Raw genomic sequence first — 14,078 nt, 5'->3', positions numbered from 1 at the left:
CGAGGGCGCGTCGCAGTTTGCGCTTCGGCCCTCGCCGTGGATATATGGATGTGCGCTTTTTGCGCTCTCGGTGCATTGCCCTCGGCCTCTCTCGACATCCTCGTGGGCCGACCATTCTCTCCCCTCTTTGCAGAGGTGTCCCTTTTTTTCATTTTTCATTTTTCATTTTCATTTCTCATTTCTCATTTCTCTCTCTCTCTTTCTCTCTTTGAGGTGCCTCTGTCGGTTCTGGTCTTTCTCAGGCGCTGTTCGATCCATCACCTTCGCTGCAGCAATCCCGTATCACAAGTCCACCTTCTGTCGATGTCGTACTCTTTATTTTGTTTGTGTTTCGGCCTGCATTCCACCGATTTGAAAGACTTTCCCTGCGGTCCCACTTTTGCTTGTCTCACGATTCTGGCCAACTACTACACATTCACCCTTTAGTATCGCTGGGTCTGTCCCGTCTGATATGGAGCCGGCGGCACGGGAGGAGCTTGTTGATTCCCATATATGCCTGCTGGACCTTGCGGGACATGTTGGTTCTGCGGAGCTTGGGGCAGTGGGGGTACGGGGGGAGCGGGCTTGCTGTAGGCTGCGGGTTGGTCGGGCGCTGATGCTTGGACATAGCCCTGTGTGGGAGTCAGCGATCCGGCGTTTCCATAAGTGGCCACAGGCGGTCGAGCAGGCGCATATCCTTGCTGATATTGCGCTGACACAGCGGGGGCTGCGTTGGGATATCCGTAGCCAGGCTGCGAGCCGGTCGCTTGGTTGGAAGGTTGTCCAGCTGGCACAGACTGGGGATAGGACTGAGGGGAATAGCCACCAGCTCCATAGGCCGAAGTGGCAGCAGAAGCCGCTGCATAGGCCGTAGGATATTGCTGCTGCTGGTGCTGCAGTTGGTGCTGCTGCTGCGGTTGGTACTGGGGTTGCTGGTATTGTTGGGGCTTGTGCTGTAGGTGGGCCTGAGTCTGGGCCTGAGTCAGCGGATACTGAGGCTGTGGAGTCTGGCTGGGGATACTGCCATCGACCAACGCTTGCTGGTTGCCTGTGTCTTTGATCGCTGCACTCGATGCAGGCAAAAACTCAGCTACATGGGTATGTTTGGCATGTGTCAGCGTTGTTATCCACAGATCCATCGACTCAATCTTGCAACTTTCATCTACAGTCGACTCACACAACTCTGACTTGGAAAGGCGGCCGATCGGAGGGGTCGTCGTGGCTTTATCTTGGACGGGACGAGGCTCTGTGATACCCAGTGCGAGTGTATGATCAGATGCGATCGAGAGCATGCGCGGACGATCGTTGGCCTTTTGCCAAGGGGCCATCTATCTCAGTGGCATCCGAACGATCCACTGGATGTCCACCAGATGCCCATCAACCCAGCATATGCCCACCTTTCTCGGCGACCTGAAGCACCTGCAGCAAGTGTTCGATCTCTCCTTTCATCGACAGCAGGGTGGCTTTGGCAGCCTCAACCGAATCGGCGTCGCCCAACAAACGTGAGAGGCCGGCGCGACCAGGATAGGGAAGGGCAACTTTGTCTGTATCAGGGGTCGCAGCATATTTCCGTCAGCTGTCTAGGCATTGACTGGTGTTAAGCGGACGGGTGCTTCGAGCATTCGGTTGGCTACACCGACCAAGGGCGATCGTTTGACACTGAAACCTCAAAGCCATCCAGGATATTAGCCCAACCACTCACCAAACACATGGACTTTCAAGATTGTGCTGAGAGTCAGCGCGTGGGTAATATCTAAGCAGCGACAGTATCCATGTCAACGAAGAACAGGTGCAGTCCAAGCATTGTGCTAACCAACGAAGCCGAAGCGTCACCGTCATACCAGTGTCGGTCTCAAGACAGACCAAATCCCCATCTGCTCAGCATCGGCGCCGGATATTCCATTGAAACAATAAGCGGAAATCGTTAGTGCATAGGAACTGAAGTTGCAGTCAGAGGACACAGTGCAGCCGTCGTGGAAGCAGCCAGTTTTTTGGCCGTGGCCGACCTTCGTCAGCGTATTTCAGGACCAGGTTCTCGGACGATGCCGAAAGGTGGGGTCGGAATAGGCGGTGCAGGATGACGCAAAGCTCGTCAAAGGTGAGTTCGCCTGGAAGCCGCGACATGGGCAGGCGTTTGACCAGCTTCTCGTTGGGGAGAGAGCAGATGGCTTTGATGTCGATCATGCTTGGGGAGCAGAGCATAGATGTAAGTCGGGAGGCGATGATGAGCTTGGGCTTGGGCTGGGATGGCCGGCACTGGCTTGGATGCTGTCCTCGAGGTATCGACGGACATACCTGTGCTGCGGATGCTGGAGCGTCGCTTTCTGGACAGCGGGCGGATGGACCGTATGAAACAACGGCGGGGCAGACGCTCGGAGTCAAGCAGAATATCGCCGGGCAGGACGACAGCGGATGCCTTGGGTTGACCGGGGCAGAGGCGGACGGCGGATGCCTTCTCGAAGGTCCGATCCAAACCGGGGCGGGTTGTGCGCCTCGCCCGGATCCGCCGTGAACTTGATCAAATCCATCGACTCGAACAACTCGAACTCGATCAAATTGAACAACTCGAGCTCGATCAAATTGAACAACTTGAAACTTCCATCAACTCCATCAACTTAACACCTCCATCAAATCCATCGACTTAACACTTCCATCGACTGCATCGACTTCTCCTCGACGCCCATGGCCGATCTGTGGCCCCCCGCCCTCTTCGCCCCCTCAGGCAATCTCGTCCCCGGCGTCGCATCAGCCGGCTTCGCAGACCGTTCGAGCTCCAGCGCAATCAGGGTCCTCGCCATCCCGCCCTCCGTCCTGGTCCATTCGTCTCTCCGGATCCAGAGCGCTCGTGAACTTGCTCTTCTCTTGGATGTTTCTCATGCCGCCCACCAGCTGGACCGTCTGACGGAGCTCCTCGATCGACATTGTGCGCAACTAAAGGTATATCGGCGTCTCGGTCCCGTCAGTCGTGGCCTTCGACGGCTTCGAGAACGTTGAGGTCTGTGGCTTGCGATCACACCCTGCGCTGCCATTGTTCACAGCTCCCTTCCTCGGAAGTTGCGGCTTGTCGGTGCCACGTCCCGGGAATGCCTTACCGATCTCGCAGCTCCCTTCCAGATTCTGGACGACATCTTCGAGGACCTGTCCTCGCTGCTCTCACTGACAAAAGATGACCCAGGGCTCAGCCCAAAGCAGCGGGCTTCCATTTCGTCCACAGCACCATTGATAGGTGCGTCCAATCCGCCCATTTGCTGCGTCGGCAACCGATGCCCAGCCAAACAGGACACCACAACCTCCAATGCATCCTGTCTTCTTGGAGATTGCCGTCGTTGACCATCTCGACGTATCCCCTGGTTCGCGCTATCTTGGCCCATCAGCCCAATCCCGGAGCAGGTGGCAGGCCAAGACCAAGCTTGTCTTGCAGAACTTGAGCACTGTTTTGGAAACCTTGGAGCAACACCACCAGCTTTGTCTGGAACATGCTCAGTCGTATCGACACATCGGCCAGGAGCTGCGCCTTTTCAAGGAGACCGCCCAGGTGGCCATCGATAGATTAGTTCTGTATGTTCGTTTCGCATCTGCAGCTCTGGCCAGACACGGTTGCTCTGGGCCTTGCATCAAACTCATGGTCTGCTGGTTTGATCTTTCCCTCACGCTTCGCAAAGCGCCGACGTCATGTTCGAATGCTCCAGGAGGATCCGTATGATATCTATCCAGGCCGATTGCTCGCACCTTCCCGATTGGCCGTCAACCCTTGCCGAAATACGGCACTGCCAGGAATCGGGCACCCACTACTCTGGATCGAGTCGGGCTGAAACGCATGTCACCAGCACGTCCGGCGAAATGGAGGCAGTTCCTGGCTGTCCCCTTGACGACGCTGCATCGCTTGAATCACACTCTCAGATTCGACTTGGAATCTTGTCGCTTTCTCCTGCGGAACAACTTCCAAACCGCTCCCGACCCGTAGTCTCGGCCCAGCAAGGCTCGAAACGCAAACGCGCCGATCTTTCCGAGACCAGCATCACAACCCCAACGATGTCGAGGTCAAAAGCCAAACGAACTCGGCAGCAGTCTGAGCATCCGGGCATTCCTGTTGGTGCCAACAACAATTCCAATGCCAGCCCAGACTCAGCGAAACCGAGAGGGCAACCGTCCGTGCTTAGATCCAAGCGTACCACTCAAGCCATGGGCTCGGCATCCTCACGAGCGATAGTCAATGCTGGAGCGGCGACAGCGAAGCAAATTGATTCGGTGCAGACCGGTGCGACTGCAAAATTACACCAACAATCACATCGGCGTTGCCGACCAGAGATGCATCTGGATCAACGGGATCCACAGCCGTTGGACTGCCCTGATCGTCCGCAACGCAAACCTCAGGATAGCCACCAGAGCGACCTTTCTAAGCAGGACGCAAGCAAACCGCCTCCCCGTACTGAACAGGCCGCTACCTCGGGCGAATCGTCTCGCGATGAGGTCTCAGAGGAGCTCGTCGACTCCAGACACTTTAACCGTGGCCTCACCGAGCACTATTCAGCAAACTCAACTCCAGACCCGCCGGAGGAGCGTGACTATGCACCTCCCAGGATCCAGCTTGATGGGCGACCGTCCGTTGACCGTCCCGATGGCTTCGTGATATTCCAGCCTACTGCGTTCTTAGATCGGCCTGCCCATTCGCCAAGGGATCTTCACCGCCATGGCTCCTACTCGACCGCAAGAAACAGCACAGGAGTCAACAGACATACTCTCGGCAACTCGTCCCCCGAAAGTATGCGACTCAATCCCCGCGCCGCCACAGATGCGGACCCAAATGCATATGGCCATGGGCTTCGGAGCGAACGTATCGACCCAGCGGGGGAATCGTCGAGCCAAGACCGCATGGCTCTCAGCGGTGTTGTACTGCGCGGCACAGCCCCGACGAGCCCGAGCGGCTCTGAGAGCAAGCATGGATCCTCGGGCGATGGCATCACCCCCAGCGAGATTCAGTCCGAGACCCACTCGCTCTGGTGCACGGGCGAGTCGCTCCGGGACGTTCACACCCACGACGTTACCACCATCACCGACTCTATGGTTCATATCGCCTCGCTGGAGCGCCGAAGACGTAGCCGCCATAACTGGCGAAGCAGTCCCGGCGATGCCGACTTTTCTCTCAACAATACCCAGCTGTCCTGAGGGCTTCTTCAGGACTCACCTGTCGCTCTATCTGTAGATTTTCCCCTCGCTCCCTCGCTTTCTCGCGCACGCCCCAATGTGAGAAGGGGGAGGAGGGAGGGAAACAACTGTATCACAACAAAGTCACTCTGCTCGCTATCGATGCGGCTACGCTTTTGGGGCTGGTCGTCCATGTCCGTCGTGCTCCTCATGCAGCATCGGAGGATGAAACACAGTTACTCCATCCTCATCGTCACTCAGCGCCGCGACAGGGACAATCGTTTCGACATCGACGAATTCGGTTGTCTCGTCCTTGTTCTTGGGTCGGTCCTGGTCCTCGGGTATCTGCATTGCGGCACGAAGGGATGGCAGCCCGCACTCAGCATCAGCACATTCGACGACTCAAGGCTGAAGGGCACTCGAAGATAGCAGGAGAGAGGGACTGCTGATGGTACTCACATCGTCAAACTCGTTCTCCCGCTCGATGTACTCTGTGTCTTCTTCCAGCTCCTTGAAATCTGGCATGGTGGTGTGATAGGTGGCAAGAGCATCGCCGATGTGTCAGCGCGCGATGGATATATCGGTCTCGAGCACCTCCACTTCCGAAACCAAGACCCCATAAATCCTCCTCTGGTTGTCCTCCGTGCCAGCACCACATCCACAGTCGGGCGGGTGACTCGTTACCTGGCGCAAAGGCCGACCAGTTCTCAGGATACCGAATCGACCATATGTATACAACACCAAAGCCCGAGAGCGTTGCCATCATTGGACGAACAGGATGGTACTGTAGACATGGAGGAAGGAGGAACATGAGCCTTTCTGCAATCAACATCGCCCCATATCCAAGGACGCGAACAGGGCCGACCAAGCATGCTGGCATGCTGTCCACAGCTCGACTCCGAGACAATGAGCAACGGACTGCGTCGCGTTGAGCGCACGACAGAGGCTCAGCTGGTTGTGAAAGCGAAGCAGATGCCGTACCGCAAAGTCAAGGAGACCCTCCTTTGGTCCCTCTAGGATCTTGACAAGATTGCCACTTTCCTTGTCCCAGATGTAGATCTTGTGGATGTGTTTACCGCTCGATCCTGGGCCCGATACGACAGCAGAGCGGCAGTCAGCATCCATCGACCAAAGTGGCAAAGTTGGGCAACCGGAAGTGAGAAAGTGTCGGAAGCCGGTATCTTGGGCAATCTAAGATGGCCGAGAAGGGCCGAGCGAGCCACGCCAAGGCGATGGTTTGCTCACCTGCGATGACGTATTCTCCATTGGAACTGAAGCCGCACTGGATCCATTGGTTACGATCAACCGAGTCCAGGAACTTGTACCCGGGCTCCATGTGCGGCTGCTCTGACGACGACAGTATCGAAAACACGCGGATGATGCGGTCGTTGGCATTGACAACCAGGTCCCTGAATTGTTGGATCCAGAGAGAGTTTGGGAGTTCCATCCGCCCCGATGTTGGCGCCGTCAGTGATGAAAATCAGCGGGGGTGTACGATCGTTGGGTACCCAGCAAGATCAGCGACGATCGAGAGGACAAAAGTGCAGAGGCGACCGCACCTGCTCTTTCGGCTAAAGTGGAAATTCTTGATCGCTGCTCCGCCTGTTGCTCGGACGTAATGAACAATCTATCGGGCAAGACAGTTGGTCCAGTAAGGCCAGGGGGTCTTGATGCATTGTACTTGCCATCGATACTGGCCGGCATTGGCGGAAGCAGGTGTCTCAAGGTGATCAAATGATCCACATGCATTCATGGAGTGTGCCGAAGCGAGCCACCGCTAGTGTCCATTGGAGCTGGTGGTTCGCATACTTGCCTTTGCAGACTCGGTTCGGACAATGATAATGGCACCTTTGGACGTCCCGATGTAGATAAAGTTGCCGTCATAGTCGAAGCTGATGGCGCTGTAGCTGACACCGTCGATGCTTGCGCTGAAGCGGTTGCAACCGCGAATGCCGCATGGAGATCAATCAGCCCCCCCCCCGTTGGTAAATGAAGGCGTTGATAATCGAAGCCGATGTCGAGGATGCTCTCCACGGGGCGAACGATCGACACGGGCACTTACTTGGTGGTGTGCTCGTTCAAGTCTTGCAGCAGAGGAACGATCTCGGCCTCCTGCGATGGATCATCCGACATTCGCACCAGCACCGGGAGGGCTCCCTGCAAACATGCCGCAAAGATATGACTGTCGCCCGCCATCGCATCAGCCATCGCATGCAAGGTCAGGGTCGACGTTGTGCGTGCGATCTGGGTGGCTGGGACTCTGTTGGCACCCAGCAATCGATGGCGCTGCTGGGTGCTTGATCGTCGGGCAAAGTTGTGGGTGGGAATGCTTACCGTTCACTCGGATGCATCCGTGCGCTCACGACAGGCGAGGTGAACCGGACGGTCTGCTTGCGAGTCCCCTTGGCCAAGTCCCAGAGTATGCAGTTCCAGTCCCTTGAGCCTGTCAAGATGTGGCTTCCGTCTCTGGACCAGCTGGCATGTCGATCGATGCGAATGCGAATGCAAACGTCGACGATTCATCACACCAAGGAGCCGAGGATGGAAACGGGATGACGGCCAAGAGAATATCAGATCTAGCAGCTTTCGATGAACGACTGCCATCGATCTGCATGCTCTCCCTCCTTTCCTCTCCGCCTCATCATTGCAGAAAGAATCATGGTAGCGGGTCGAACCTGAGCGTTGTGATGCCGAGAACATGTCCTCGCAGCGACCGGGCAATCCCTCGGGTCTCAAAGTCCCAAACGTTGCAGCGGCCGTCGGCCCTTCCGGTCGCCAGCAGATTTCCTCGCTTGTTGAATTTACAGACGGTCACATACTCGTCCACGAGCCGGTCCTCGATGATCTCGGGAAAGTCTTGGGTGAATGGGTCTGGAAGACGCACGGAGGATATTAGCTCGGAGGCGGCAACCGGCAGCGAGGACAGATAGGCGGTGCTGAATGTATTTCCACCCTTTGGCGAGGGCAGGGAGAGGAGCAGGATGATTTGGTCGCTAGGCAGGGCTGGTGGATCTCGCAAGCATGACGACAGCGAAGCGATCTGCACGAACGGATTGTGCATTGGCTCGGGGACATGATGGCGAGGCGGCATGCAGTACGATGGGCGGCTCCAGAGACCAAGCAGCTCCAGATTCATGATGCGGCAACGGGGCTGTCGATGCCTCAGCGTCGAGATGGGCGTTGCGATGCGGTATGCAGGCAAGAGATCCCCAAACCCTCCCCCCGCCTTGCTGGCTTTTGGCCCTCGTCGCTGCACTTCGAACTCAGACCGCCTGGGGCTCATATCGGGCAAGGATATCGGCATAGTCCTGATGCATCTGCTGACCAACGCCGGCATGCCAGGGCATCGGCATCGACATCAGCATCGACATCGGCATCGACATCGGCATCGACATCGGCATCGACAGCACAGAGCCCAGGCATCAGCATCACCTGGCTGACTTGGAGCAACATCGAATGCCGAGTGTGCCTGTCGACATGCAGTGCAACGATCCCCTCCCTCCCGCAAGTGTGCTGTCGCCAGACCTTGTTCACGAGGGCTGAATGGCCATCCAGATATTTGCTCAGCGCCAGGGAGGCATTGAGCAGCCTCCTTGCGGTGTCGAGCTGTCCAACGCTGTCGAACGGGGCCGAATGAGCAGCTGGGGCCAGTTCGCTGTCTCGTTTGTGCTGCTTGCAAGTGCTGCCCACAGCGCTCGATCTCAACTTGCGGGTACTTGCCTCAGAAACTGCAGGCGCAATAGAGTCATATTCCTGTTAGCGGCGACGATATCAGGCTCGGCTCACAGTATCAGGCACAAATCCAACACTGCCCCCGCCCCATGGATAACTCACCCGACAGCCATGATTCCTGCCGCACAGTCCGGGGGGAGAGTAAAGTGTGTTATCACGCACTCCGGCATTGGAAAGCAGTGCCATCGCATCGAGCAGCTTGCTCGCACCCACCACGATGTCGTCGTCAGCCAAAGAACATGATTGCTAGAGATCCTCTCGGAGGGCTGCAGGCTGGTAGAGACCCTCAGGAGCTCGCGGGCCTGTTCGAACAGGGACAGGGACACATGGATGTTGTCGATCGATGCCACCTCGATCAGGAAGCAGAGCCTGAAACCCATAGCAACAAAGGCCAAACAACGACAATACATATGCAACATGAGCGCCGGACCTGAGTTGGGCTGCGCCGGAATCAAGTCGGTCATCAAGACACATCGTCTGCGAAAATGCACCCACCACTGGAGAAACTCATCCAGATCGAAGCTGGGATCATGGCTCTTGAGCTGGAGATCCAGGGTTCGTTGCAGAACCATGTACATGACTGTGTCTCGGATCAATGCCTCGGTTCTGTGGTGGCGCCGAGTCATGGGCGGAAGCAAAACAAGTGAAGCAGCATTTCCGAGCCAAATACCTCCAGAGGGACAACCTTCGTATTGGAGCACGATGTTGACCAATGCTTTGAATCCTTCGAGATCGAGCTGTCGCTCCTCTGCGAGCTGAATTGTGCCCTTGATCAGCCACACATCGCTCCGTTCTGGCTCCCTCAGTCGCAACCACGATCGTGCTCACCTTGATGACCTCGGGCAGATCTGTCCAGCTCCCCTGGTGGGCTGTTCGTCCGGATTTCATATTCCCCATTCCCAACAGAGCAATACGCGTGCGATGGTTATGAGCAGGAGAGGCGATGAGATCAACCCAAGATCAACTCTAGCGACGCTGGTCCGCCGACGGGCTGTGGCCACACCTCGTATGTGAAACTCCAAAATGAGCAGCTCTTGGGCCACATCAATGGGCTCGCTCTCTCCGCTGGCGACGGTTCGGAGCCTATCCACCGGGTGGTCCGAATAGAGTCTCTGGATGCGCTCCAGTGCCCTCTGGAGGGTGGGCACATCCGTTGCCTGGAGACCGTGGCGAGTGAGCATCACTGTCTCCAGATACCGGCAGAGTATCAATTTTGCTTGGTCGTCATCCCCAGAGCCTTTGGCGGAGGACATGATCTCGGCGGTAACACCGAACAGCTCTGCAACGGTGACCGGCGAGTCAAGTTCTCGATCTGCCATTGCTGAAACCGAGATGTTCCAAGTCTGATACCCACGAGCGGCAGGGATGCACCATGTCAGAGCGGATGGACGGGACCCGACGCCTTGACCGACAACCCAGAGCGGGCCGCCATGTTCAAACTTGCCTTTTGTCTCAACCATTGCAATTCGCTCTGCAGGGGCATTGGGTCTTGACCGTCACCGGCAGACAGAATCAGAAAGGCTGCTGCCCGGGTCAGTATTCTGGCAGGTGTGATGGCTTGTTTCCGGGCAGGTGAGGCTCTTAGTCCGGCTTGCCTCGGTTTATGCTCAGCATAACGCCCACCTTGGCGGATGTACTTGCTGAGGCTCCTGTAGATTGCGTCTCTGGTCTGCGGAGCTGGCCTGATGGGATTGCATTGGCCATGGTAGCAAGTACGCCGTCAAGTTCGAGTGCTTTGCATTCGAGCGCATGAACAACAATATCCTCGTCTGCATGTCGACCCTGATTCCCAAGGACGCTTACCTGGGCTCCAAAGAACCGTTCACAAGTGCCTGAGACTCCAATTCAATCAGACAGCTGGGCAGTCATCAGTTGCGCTGGCATGGTGGCCGTTGCGATGATGTGGCGGCGATGGACGTAGTGTGCTCACCGGACAGCGACAGCAAACTCGTTCGCATGAGCTTTCATCCAGCCGTGATTCTTGGTGAGCGCAAACAGCCTCAGGCCAGTCTTGAGAGCAGTCCTGTTGGTCAGAGCATAGCGACGAGTCTGGTTGGGTGATGCCCAAGCCCGTGCAGATGCGCCGACTCGATCCTATCGTGCCCCGACTTTGGTAACCGAATGCATTTGTACCTGCTGTTGGCCTGGAGTGAGATCATTTGAAAGCCACCGGCCATAATGGGTTACTTTGATGGTGGACTGCCAGCAATACGGCTTGACATGTCGAACGATGCAATTTGGGATACATGGAGCTCTGTCTGGCTCACCAAAAACGACTCACGAAGGGCCAGCATGTACACATCCATCTGGCCAGCATCCAAGATAGCCTGGAACTCCTTTGAAACTGAGCACGTCCTCGCTAGTGAGCATGCGCAAGAAATCGAGGCCACTTCGAGCCGGGGATAGAGCCGCACAGAATCTCACTTGCTTCCTCGGATAAATTGGGCAACCGGATGGCGGTCTTGAGAGTCCAGAACCTGGTCTCGATCTGGTCCGCGAGAATCGATTCGGCTGGCAGGCATGTCGCCGTGCAAGCGGTAGGGAATGAGTGCCGGAGGGGGGTAGAACGAGAGCTGTGTGTGTTGATGACGACAACTCAATCTGCAGCCACAGTGTACCTTTCGATAGAGTCTCGAGGGCGACTGCCAACTTGTCCAGATGGAAGTGGGACTGAGCGATCTTCATGTGCAGAGCCCCTGTGGACAACACCGTGTGGGCGGCAGGATATTGTGTTGGAGGTTCCATTCCCATTTCAAGGTTGAATGTCAGTTGGCCACCCTTCCCAGGGATCGACATGCTATCATGGGACCGGGGGGGCACTTGCATGAATTCTTGATTTGGCCGGGATCCTGGCTAGCCATCAACTGCGTCCCTGCGACAAACCAGACCAGGGCTTCCTCGTATCTGGTAGCCTGGACAGGGGTGCTGATGTGAGTGGCTCTGGTCGACCGAGTCGGAAACAAGCAACGCATGGTGGCTCACGTCGAAAGCCTTGCATCCGCCATGCCAGAGGATGGACTGGCAAGTCCATGAGAGCGAGTCGCTCATCTCGAGTTCGCCTGCTATTGTTCGTTACAGAAGAACAGCAAGGGGGGGGTTAGTCATGATGGAATCGGCTTGGTGGTAATACTGATATGTCTAGCGCACCTGAGAGCGCCTGCTGGATCAGGTTCGAGGCTTCGTCGGCGTTCCGAATGGGCGAGTTGGATAGTTGATAGAGCCTTGCGACTATGAGCTGCTCACGGAATGCCTGACGAGCGGGCGAGTGGGGCTGGAGGGCCAGATGGGTCGAGACAGAGTCCAGAAAGGACAGAGCAAGCTCTTGACTGGCAGAGGGACCAGCGATGGCGATAGTGGACTTGGTCACCCGATACATGTCATGTATATGCGATAGAAAGCTGCGAGAGGAACCATCCCGGCTCCCATATCGGTGAAGGCTCGATGCTGCAAGACAGGATGCAGTAGGATCTATGAGGTCCAGAGTCGACACAGGCACCAACCTGGATTTGGCCACCCGATGGAAGCTGTCGATGTACCTGCCATGATTGCCAAGTTAGATTCGAGGGATTACTGGAGCTGGTTGTGCGAATCTAGTTACATTTGCATGTGCTCCACTTGGAACGGACAAACTTCCACGATGCTGTTCAGGACTGCACGAAAAAGGTTTAGTATCGCAAAAGGGAAGACCTCGGTACTCAGAGATCACAGCGGTGAAAATGGGGCGTCGGATGCGGCGAGTGATGGCACTCAGATAGATCTTCGATCAGCATGGGTTCAATCGCTTGCTTCGATCTGTTTGCTTGGGCCTGTCCGGACATTCTGATAGGCGGCTCCTGCGCCAGCTATGCCACCCGAGCTTGGCTGTGGCCAGTCCCACAGTGCTTATGTTGCGCCAGAAGCATACCAGCCCACCGATAGTAAGCCTACAGAACCAGAGATACCTTTTGCAACCATCTCGGTTCGATGTGACCCTTGTTGCGCGAGCAGCAACTGCAGTTTGACGCAATGGGCCTCCAGGTTGAGTGGATCGTCCTGCGATCGCACAGCGGTCGCCGGGTCAGCACATGGAGATGAAGGCGACGACGGACGGCTCCAAGACCGAACGCATGCTGGAGCTTGCCCGCAATTCTGGATGGGTGCATTGGTAACATACCCTCATTGCCGCCTGGATATACTCCATGCTCTCTGTCGCCGATGACCCCGGGTCTCCACCTGCCATCAGTGCTGCCGACAGTCGTATCAAGACCAATGCTCGCAGTTGCTGGAGTCTGGGTCGGGTAAAGCTTCCTTCGGGCGGACAAGAAGAATCCAACAATGGTGCTATGGGTCCTAGCGAGGTACTTGTGACAAGGGTGTGGGCTGTTCTGATCCACTGGATGGTGTCTGCAGCAGAGTTGGATTCGCATCTTGCACAGTCGAGACAAATCTCGATGACCTGCTCGATCTGGTTGTAACAAACGAGAGGCCAAGCAGGGTGTCAAGAAGCGGCGAGGCTTTGGTCGACACTCAACCATCACTCAACCATCCACCCATCCACCCATCCACCCATCCATCATCCATCCACCCATCCATCCATCCATCCGCCCATCGATCTGCTGCGATATACCTCGTCGATGGTCGCGGACGACCAGATTTCACCTGCTTTGTTGAGCAAATGGAAGGCCACAGGCGAGCCAGCGTGCTTCCACATCTGCGATGAGTCAAACCAAAGCCAGATAGCATGTCTCAGAGCCGATGATGAAGGCACACCGAAACACATCGGCAGATCGAGCTGGCGATAGTGCGAGTGACCTGCATTTTCGGCCATAAAGGCGTGCAGCAGTAACGCCGAGCGCTTCTGAAGAATGGATGATTGTTTGTGTGGAGCAGAGGCCAGGAGCACCGAACAAAGGCCAAAGATCTCATCGGCGACAGAGTGTTGCCCGAGTCTGCAGCGTTCTCGGCCAGAACGGAGCCCGATCTTGACTGTTTTGAACAGGGCTTTGGCTCACACGATCGGCGGTGCGAGGTGCGATTAACAGTGGGATATGCCGCGGGTCAGACAAGAGAGAGGCCAACGCTGGGAAAGCCAGCGACGCGGATGAGTAACTTGCTCCATTTGCCACTCCCAGACCCACATGCTGTATCAGGCAGTCTTGACGAAACTTCGAGGTAGTAGGCCCATTGGGAGTACGAGAGGCGGACAAGATCAAAGGCTGTCTGTAGAACTGGGATGGGCCAGA

The 14,078-nt window shown here is 56.3% G+C and overlaps 4 protein-coding genes across 4 annotated transcripts; 1 reads left to right on the top strand and 3 right to left on the bottom strand.

Annotated features, from left to right (window-relative positions):
- Positions 1–195: 195 nt before the first annotated feature.
- Positions 196–2,498, bottom strand: BJ171DRAFT_540741 (uncharacterized protein). The gene is made up of 7 exons (XM_053112939.1): positions 2,275–2,498; positions 1,986–2,164; positions 1,821–1,853; positions 1,682–1,732; positions 1,377–1,523; positions 1,157–1,225; positions 196–1,069 (listed from the first exon to the last, which is right to left on the bottom strand). Exons 2-7 carry the CDS (start codon positions 2,161–2,163, stop codon positions 423–425), a joined length of 1,125 nt encoding a protein of 374 aa, XP_052961762.1. The 5' UTR covers position 2,164; positions 2,275–2,498; the 3' UTR covers positions 196–422.
- Positions 2,499–3,176: 678 nt separating this feature from the next.
- BJ171DRAFT_57469 (uncharacterized protein) lies at positions 3,177–5,219 on the top strand. The gene is made up of 2 exons (XM_053113721.1): positions 3,177–3,537; positions 3,642–5,219. Exons 1-2 carry the CDS (start codon positions 3,275–3,277, stop codon positions 5,143–5,145), a joined length of 1,767 nt encoding a protein of 588 aa, XP_052961761.1. The 5' UTR covers positions 3,177–3,274; the 3' UTR covers positions 5,146–5,219.
- Positions 5,220–5,292: 73 nt separating this feature from the next.
- On the bottom strand, positions 5,293–8,260 carry BJ171DRAFT_590926 (retinoblastoma-binding protein 5; the record flags this gene model as incomplete). The annotated part of the gene is made up of 10 exons (XM_053114482.1): positions 5,293–5,469; positions 5,584–5,642; positions 5,809–5,908; positions 6,106–6,209; positions 6,370–6,533; positions 6,684–6,726; positions 6,934–7,052; positions 7,187–7,306; positions 7,459–7,599; positions 7,800–8,260. 10 exons carry the CDS (start codon positions 8,258–8,260, stop codon positions 5,293–5,295), a joined length of 1,488 nt encoding a protein of 495 aa, XP_052961760.1.
- A 466-nt stretch (positions 8,261–8,726) lies between these two features.
- Positions 8,727–12,497, bottom strand: BJ171DRAFT_57477 (uncharacterized protein). The gene is made up of 19 exons (XM_053113725.1): positions 12,455–12,497; positions 12,357–12,392; positions 12,004–12,182; positions 11,839–11,918; positions 11,681–11,768; positions 11,475–11,552; positions 11,281–11,367; positions 11,124–11,200; positions 10,990–11,000; positions 10,787–10,879; positions 10,660–10,713; positions 10,480–10,538; positions 10,301–10,377; positions 9,860–10,199; positions 9,685–9,725; positions 9,527–9,604; positions 9,352–9,398; positions 9,066–9,158; positions 8,727–8,740 (listed from the first exon to the last, which is right to left on the bottom strand). Exons 1-18 carry the CDS (start codon positions 12,460–12,462, stop codon positions 9,143–9,145), a joined length of 1,449 nt encoding a protein of 482 aa, XP_052961759.1. The 5' UTR covers positions 12,463–12,497; the 3' UTR covers positions 8,727–8,740; positions 9,066–9,142.
- Positions 12,498–14,078: the final 1,581 nt, after the last annotated feature.

The sequence above is a fragment of the Polychytrium aggregatum genome (assembly GCF_025602895.1).
Source record: "Polychytrium aggregatum strain JEL109 chromosome Unknown BJ171scaffold_132, whole genome shotgun sequence".
In the NCBI taxonomy this organism is placed as follows: Eukaryota; Fungi; Chytridiomycota; class Chytridiomycetes; order Polychytriales; genus Polychytrium; species Polychytrium aggregatum.
This window is presented reverse-complemented; position numbering and strand designations above follow the sequence as displayed.